This window comes from Buceros rhinoceros, unplaced genomic scaffold, assembly GCF_000710305.1.
Source record: "Buceros rhinoceros silvestris isolate BGI_N320 unplaced genomic scaffold, ASM71030v1 scaffold29530, whole genome shotgun sequence".
NCBI lineage: Eukaryota > Metazoa > Chordata > Aves > Bucerotiformes > Bucerotidae > Buceros > Buceros rhinoceros.
The window spans coordinates 1,777-9,445 of record NW_010390622.1 but is presented as its reverse complement, the minus strand read 5'-3'; the positions used below and the strand labels follow the sequence as shown (position 1 = coordinate 9,445).

General features: G+C 56.5%; 1 protein-coding gene across 1 annotated transcript in view; it reads left to right on the top strand.

The window, feature by feature from the left end:
- LOC104495523 (Krueppel-like factor 5) overlaps positions 1–6,336 on the top strand; it is a 7,052-nt gene extending 716 nt beyond the window's left edge. Inside the window, exons 2-4 of the mRNA XM_010138503.1 lie at positions 18–324; positions 3,227–3,286; positions 6,158–6,336. Of these exons, the coding sequence (XP_010136805.1) occupies positions 18–324; positions 3,227–3,286; positions 6,158–6,336 (546 nt within the window). The remainder of the gene's footprint in view (positions 1–17; positions 325–3,226; positions 3,287–6,157) is intronic.
- The last annotated feature ends 1,333 nt before the right edge of the window (positions 6,337–7,669 follow it).

Here is a 7,669-nt window from a genome sequence, read left to right as displayed (position 1 = left end):
CCCCACGTGGCCCCCAGGGACAGGGAAACTTCAATATCCCAGGGCAGTTCTCCCCTGCTCCAGGGGTGAACCTGCCCCCTTCACCCCCCAACTCACAGCCCGGCAGCCCAGAAAATCAACCCGAGCTCATCAACACCATCTCTCCTCCACCATCCTATGAAGCCACCTTTGGACTGAAGTTGGTCCAGTCATCCCAGGTCCCCCCAGTCCCCAATGGCCTTGGGACCCTCTCCCAAGGGCACATTGTCATGCAGCCCCCCAAATACAACAGACGCAACAACCCTGAGCTGGAGAAGAGGAGAATCCACCACTGCGATTTCCCAGGTACGCGCGAGGTTGATGTGCTGGCTTGGTGTTGGGGTCAGTCTCGACACAGGGGGGCTGGGGCTCTCTTGGGAGTTTAATCTGAAATCACTTTGTCTGTGTGGTGGTAGGGGTTGGAAAGGACCCCTGGAGACCATCCTGTCCGGCCCCTAGGGAGCTGTGGAGCTGGGTGGGGAGCCCCGGGGGTGGGGGTTCCCACCACCGCCAAGGGAGTAGAAGAGGTCGATCCTGCTGGCACTAGCTGTTGCCTTTTTACTCCCCTTCTCTTTCGCCTTCGTACTCTGCAAAAGCAGGCCTGACTCTGAGCGGCGGCGAGCTCCTGCAGAGCATGGCGATGCTCCTGGAAACCTGCTGTCCAGTTCACTCTGGTCTTGCCTAACCCTGAGCAGCCATCTGCTCGCTGCAGGTGGAAGGAACGATGCTTTCTCACTGACCTTCCACCCACGATGGGTGTCAAACCATCACATAGTTTCCGTAAGCCGCCTTTAGTGTCTCTCTCTGTAGCTCAATTATCTTCTTCCAAAGAGGCAATGAACTGTGGATCTGCGTCCTATCCTTCAGCAGATCCAGGTACTGCACCGGGATGGTGTGGGACGGCATTTCAGGGTAATGGTCAGGTCCCTGTGTGTCACCTCACTGCATGAGCGTGTCCATCTAGAGGCCAGCGATGCCTCATCAGGAGGAGATCTTGTAGAATGACAGACTGGTTTGGGTTTGAAGGGACCATAAAGCCCATCCAGTTCCAACCCCCTGCCATGGGCAGGGACACCTTCCACTAGAGCAGGTCACTCAAAGGCCCTTCTTATAGGATTTCCTGCACTGTGCACAGAGACCTTGTGGGACCCACACTGCAAACTCATTCATGCTGCGCGAGTGGGAAGCGATTGTGTCCCTAGCGAGAAACCCCAGTGGCACTGGTGCCAGGGCTTGGAAATGACCAGTCCTTGTGCAGGGACATGCAGCTCCCACTTCCTGGACCCGGCCCCAGCCATGGAGCTCTTGAGGATTAGCTCACAGTTTTCCCATGGGGGTGTGTGAACTGAGGAAAGTACTTTCCTAACTGCCTCCTGCGAGATGAATGTGCTCTTCCCGTGGCACGGCGTGGCCGCAGTAGGTCAGCCCAGAGCTCTGTCTAGCCCAGATCCTGTCTCCAGCACTGACCTGAGGAAGTATGTAAGAATAGGACGTGTTTAGCGAGATCTTTCCGTGCTTATTTACCCCTTCCCACCCTCCGGCAACCTGCAGGTTGGACCTCCGGCTGTCCCAGGCAGAGGCTGCACCCATGTCCTTGCGGTTAACAGCTTGGGCTGAATGTTTTCCCTTCTGCTGGTCGTGGTGGGAGAGAGATTAAGGGTGTAAGTGGACCAGTCCTCTGAGACAGACCTCTCTGCTCTTGTCAGAGCAGGGGCTCACCCTGCAGGATGCATTACCGAGGCAAAGCCGCCTGTTTTCAGACCTGTGTAGGAAGGCAGGAACACGGCCGTGGTGCAAAAAACCAACCCCCAACCTGCGCTGAGTAAACACTGGGTGTGTACGTGCAGAGACAGAGGAGAGCTTCTGCTAATGCTTCACACCAGGTTCAGCTGGAGGTGAAACCAGTCAGGACGGATGGCAGGGCAGCAGGTCTTGGTGCCCTGGGCTGCAGGAGGAAGCGACAGGAGGCTGCTGGCTGGAGGAGCGGGGGAGACCTGTTTGCAAAGCCCTGCTCCGAGTTTCCAGGTGGTGACCCCCGCCACTTTTTCTTCCCCTGTGTGCTCCTGGGGAAACGAAGCTCAGCCGTGCCCTGCTCTGGCGGCTCCGTGCGGCTCCCTCTGGGTCTGGACTCTGCGCTGGGTGCCTGGCAGGGAGGCAGCCCTCGGTCTCACACATGTCAGCTCTCTCCCAAGTGTTTGGGGTCTCCGAGGCTTCAGAGCATCAGAACTGGGTCACCATCCTCCTATCAAGGAAGGCTCAGGTCAGGTTGGCCCTGGGGGCTCTGAGCCCCCTGCTCTGGGTGCAGATGTCCCTGCTCTGGGTGCAGGTGTCCCTGCTCCCTGCAGGGCTGGGACTGGGAGAGCCAGGAAGGTCCCTTCAACCCAAACCCATCTGTGACTCTGTACCGCAGGAGGGGAAAGGCAGCTTGCTGCTCCTGCGCCTCCCGAGCAGGACAGGGCACAGCGCTGAGCTCCTGCCAGAGGCTTCTTCAGGCTGTGCGGAAACACTGGAACAAAAAAATATGCCTGTGTTGCTTATGCAGGTCATGAAAATTCAAATTTATTTTTGAACATACTTGTCGAAACGCAATGAAGCGGGGCCATAAGGGCAGCAGGAGGAGCTTTGCTGAGCTTTATCTCGCCGAAATGAGGAACTAGCCATAATTCCTTTGGAGGTGCCTGTGGAAACTTCTGCTGAAGTCACAGAGTTCCTGTTAAGTGCTTTTATTTGATTAAACCTGTTGCTGATCTGAAAAAGCCCCTTCGCACTGGCTTCATTCTGGGTGCTGAAAGCCAAGCGTGGCTCCAGAGCGTACCTGGCGTTTCCTGCTTCCTGGAACAGTTTCACCAGGTCTGCCGGGACGGTTACAAAACCCATTCTCCCTCCAGCCTTGCAGCATGAAGGCAGCAGCTCATGGTGGGGAATTTCACATTTTCCTCCTGCTCTGAGGACCTGGTTGAGCAAGGGGGGATCTGAAAGGCAGTGCCTGACCCTCCCCAGCACAGTGCCCGGGGGTGTCAGGGTTGGTGGCCAAAGAGGGCCTGTTGTAAGGGTCTGTCTGTCCTGGAGCACAAATGCTGGAACCACACGGCTGTAGCTGGGCTGATTTGCATAGTTGCCCAGGTAACCCTTCCTACCTCAAATACAAACCTTCTGGGTTGGCTTCCCTCTTTCTCACAGGGCGTTTGTGTCTTTTCTGCTCTTGCAGGTTGTTCAAAAGTTTATACCAAGAGCTCCCACCTGAAGGCACATCAGAGGACTCACACAGGTAAGAGCAGCTCATCGTCGGGAGCTGACGCTGCTTCTGCTGTGCCTGATAATGGTGGTGATCGTGCAGCTGAGTTAATTACCTTAACCTCGGGTGGTTGTTGGGGTCAGGAGCACAGTGAAGTCCATTGTGGGTAAGAGAAGTCCAGTGGTCGCACTGGTTTCTAGCAGCCGCACACTGCTGTGTGCACTTGCCTTCTGGAAGGATGGTCTAGAGTTTAGACTCTCGAGTCGATGGATTGGGAGGACGAGGAGGAGGTGTCCCCGAAACCTCTGTCACTCCGAGCTCATACTTTGAGATCTTCCACATCCGGGTCTGATCCTGCTCAGCCCACAGAAAGGTTGTGCAGAGGCAGAGGCGCCGTGGGCTGCCCTTGCTGGTGTAAACAGGGTCCGTGGCACAGAGCAGCTCCCACCACCACTGGCTTCCTGGGGGTAAACCTTGCTCAGCAGCGCTTGTGCATTCAAGCACAGGCCTTCTCATTAAGGTATTTATTATACCTGAAACTTTATCAGATCCTCAGGTAGTCCAGAAACCATCAGTGCCCTCATAAATCTCTTTTATAGAAGGGCTGATCTTTACTGAAAGCAATTAAGCTGGCCCAGAGTTCACTTTTCTTTTTTTATTAACAACGAACAAAACCCATCCTGAGGCTGGGAATCGGTTCTCGCGCTTGGCTCTGTTCCGTTTTCGTCTTATCAGTCCCTCGAACAAGCCAGCAAGGAATTTTTCTTTGTGCATGAGGTACAAGATTTTTTTGGCAGGGCCTGGGTAGGAGCGGGCTGGAGAACAAGACGGAAGGGGTGGAAGAAAGGAACAGGAAGGACATTGTCCCGGCTCCGGGCACTGGCTGGTGATAAGCGTTTGTCACAACAGCAGCCTGTGTCCAGGGCTGTTCGCTTTCAAACGAAATAGCTCCTTTCTCCTTCCGTTCGGAGAGACGTGGCCCATCTGCGACAGACACCGTCCTTAACCAGCCACGACTCGGGCGGCTTTTGAGCCCCATAAGCCGCAGTCTTTTTCCCAGTCTGGCCAGTAACCGGGCTGGAAATCTCAATGCCTTTGCCTGCCCATTCCGAAGGGCAGCGAGGGGAAGGAGGGTGCGACCAGAGCCGCTGGGAGAACTGGCAGCGAGGTGGTTTGGGTGGGAAGAAGGGAATCCAGCCCAGAGAGCCGCAGGCAGGCGGGCTGGGGGTGGCTGCGCCCAGGTCCTGAAGCCCCGTGTTTTACTTGCCGGAGCCGCAAGGGCAGAGCCTGTCCCAACGCCTGCCAACGCCACTCTCGCTCCGCTGTGAAGGGTTAACAGCGCCCTTTCTCTCCTCCTCTCCTCCTGATGGCAGCCGGGCCGAGAAGCGCAGGAGATCTCCAAGATCTTTTTTTGTGGTTTGCCCGTTGCCATGGGCTGGGCCGTGTTTGTCTCCTGGAGACACCATTCATTTCCTGGGTGCCATTGTGAGATTAAATATATAACCCGGCGGCTGCTCCCCCGCCTCCCCGGGGCCGGGAATGCCGCTTCGGGCCCTTTGTTTGAGCCTGCCCTGCCGTGCTGTCCTGGGAGATGGAGCCAGCTCGGGGGACAATGGAAAGCATTTTGTTTCTGTTCTGGAAATCAACCTGTTATTGTTTGAGAATAAAGGGCCTTGGTGGGGCCGACCCAGCCAGGTGACCCGCCTGGGACAATGTCTGTGGCTGCGCAGCACTAATCTCGCCTTTGTCTCCTCATGCTCACGCAAACCCCGAGATCCCCGTAAAACACCCAGCCTGCTTTTCAGTTCCTCTTTACCTGAGCCAGAAACTCCCCCCTCCTCGCTCCTCCCCACGGCGCAGAGCCCGGCAGCTGCTGGAGGAGCGAGATGTCCTCTGGATTCCACCAGCATCCTCCTGGTTCACCTGTCTCCGCTCTCACACCCTGTCCGGTGCCTGCGAGACACCGTCGACCTCACCGTAGCGGAATGTTTTCTGCTTCCCGGCCAAGCCCGAGAACACGGGCTGCGGGGAGGCACGGCCGCTCGCCGGGAAGCATGTCAGAGCCCAGCGCACATGCCTGTGCACGCATGTGTACGTGCGCTCATGCCGCGATGGTGCGCTCAGCAATTGGCCGAGGAAACGGTAAATATTTGAGGTCGGGGAAGTCAGCACATTCCCTGAACTCTGCCTGCTTGTTCAGGCTGTTAAGAGCGAGGGCTAATATTTGAGAGCACCACACCCATGAGCGGAGAGGGTTCAGCTCCACAACCCGGGCATGCCAGCAGCTGGAAGCGGGCACGGGCTTTGCCAGCCCCGTTCCCAGCTGGCTGAGAAATTGCGCAATTCAATTGACTTTACTTTGGGAATAGGTGTGCGTGGGGCGGGAGGCGGGGAGAGGGCAGAGGCATTGCGTCACCCAGATGTTCCGAAGGAAGCCCAGAACCTTTTGTGCGCATGGTGATGGTGGATTGAAGAGGTGAAGCTTTAAGGAGAATTTATACAGCATAACCCCCTTCTCCCTCCTGATGTGCTCACACCTCTCGGAGCAGCTACACCTTCCGTGGGAAGTTTTGGCTTTTTAGTTAAAAACCCTCCAAATCTAGTAATATTTTAATCCAGAAATGCTCCAAAACCCAACAGGAACTTGAACAAACCTGGAAAGCAAAGCGGGGTGGAGCACACGGTCAAGAGCTGGTTACTGCTGCTCAGCAGTCCTGAGGTCCCTTTATGGGGACAGCGTACCCCGTGAGCCCCCGCTGGGTAAAACATCATCGTGGCCACAAGCCCTGGGCACCCCCGGTGCCCTCCGGGGCCTCTCGAGGAGGACGGGGTGGGTGTTTGGGTGGCCGTGTCGCTGTCCGGCTGTTGGGTGGCGGGGCTGTGACCTGTGCCTCTTCTCCGCAGGTGAGAAACCCTATAAATGTACGTGGGAAGGCTGCGACTGGCGCTTCGCCCGCTCCGACGAGCTGACCCGGCACTACCGGAAGCACACGGGCGCCAAGCCCTTCAAGTGCCTCGCCTGCGGCCGGTGCTTCTCCCGCTCCGACCATCTGGCTCTCCACATGAAGCGGCACCAGAACTAGGAGCCGCCTGCACTCGCCACTTCTCCAAGAGCAGCTGAAACTCTTCTTTTTTCTCTCCCGAGGGGCCTCTCCTCTTCTCGTACGTAGGAACAAACCCATGCTGTGATCAACCGGTAGGGCGGGGGGGCTGCCCAGCCCCCTCCTCCAGCCCTGTCCCCAGCTGTTTTTGTTTGTAAAAGAAATTTCGTGAAAAACAAGTTATAATTCCAGACCGATCTCACGACGAGGCTCTCGGCGGCACTGGGGCGATGGACCTCGGATTCCAAGGGCTTTTTTCCAGCAAACCTGCTATTTATTCATCACTCAGGAGCAACAGTCCCAGTTCGTGTCTCGAGCTCTTTGGGATTTGTTTTTAACCCTTTCAGGGCGGTGCCTTTGGAGAAGCCCGAGGAGGGTGGTGAAGGTTGGCAGCCTGGTTGTGTGTGAGAGGTCTCGCTCTGAACTGTCGGTGGGATCCTCTTGGACTGCCCCATGGCGTGGCTGTGGATGCGGCACTTTCACCCATGGCATCGCCATGGATGTGGCACCTCTGACATGTGACAATGGGGCTGTTTCGGTTGACAATCCCAGTCCATGGGGGCGAAGGAGAAAGGGCTGATGATGTACTCACCTGATGTGCCTTCAGGCAAGGGACAGCACAAAAGCAGGTGACAATAGCCATCCTCTGTGTCCCCTTGAGCTCACCCACGGTGTCCTGGCAGCCAGCTCAGTCGGGGCTGCGAACACCTGCCCTGCTTGGCCAGGTTTCTTGGTTGTGTCCTCAGCATTTCTGCTTCCAAGACGAATTCTGACTTCAGGTGTCTCTGGGAGGACCAGCACGGGTCTGGAAGCCACTCAGAGGACTGCAAAAAAGCCACCGGTTTCCCAGGATACCCTGTGCCTGGGCAAGCTCTGCTCATGCCTCGAACACGCACACAGGCATCGCTTCTCGCCGATCACGCCGGTCTTGCGCTGTTGCCATTTCATCATGTTCAGACAGAAAAGAAAAAAAAGAAAAAAGTATCTTTGAAACAAATTCCAATAAATCCCGCTATTCCAACAGTCATCCTGTTACCTACCTCGCAGGTTCACCGCCTCGGGCTCCCCAAGGCACCTGCCCGCTTCTTCCGTGACCCACGGGGCACGTCAGCCCTTCTTCAGAGTGTACCGGGGGTTAAACCTAGGCCGACCAAGAACCAGGCTGTGCCAGTTTAAACAGGTAGTAAATAAATCGGGAACAAAGAACGGGCCTGGGGCACTCCACCAAACACCGATCGCCCTCACCGCTGTCCTCCTCTTTCATTCTTCCTCCAACAAGACCAGTGCATGTCTGCAGCGTGAGCTGAAGCCGCGC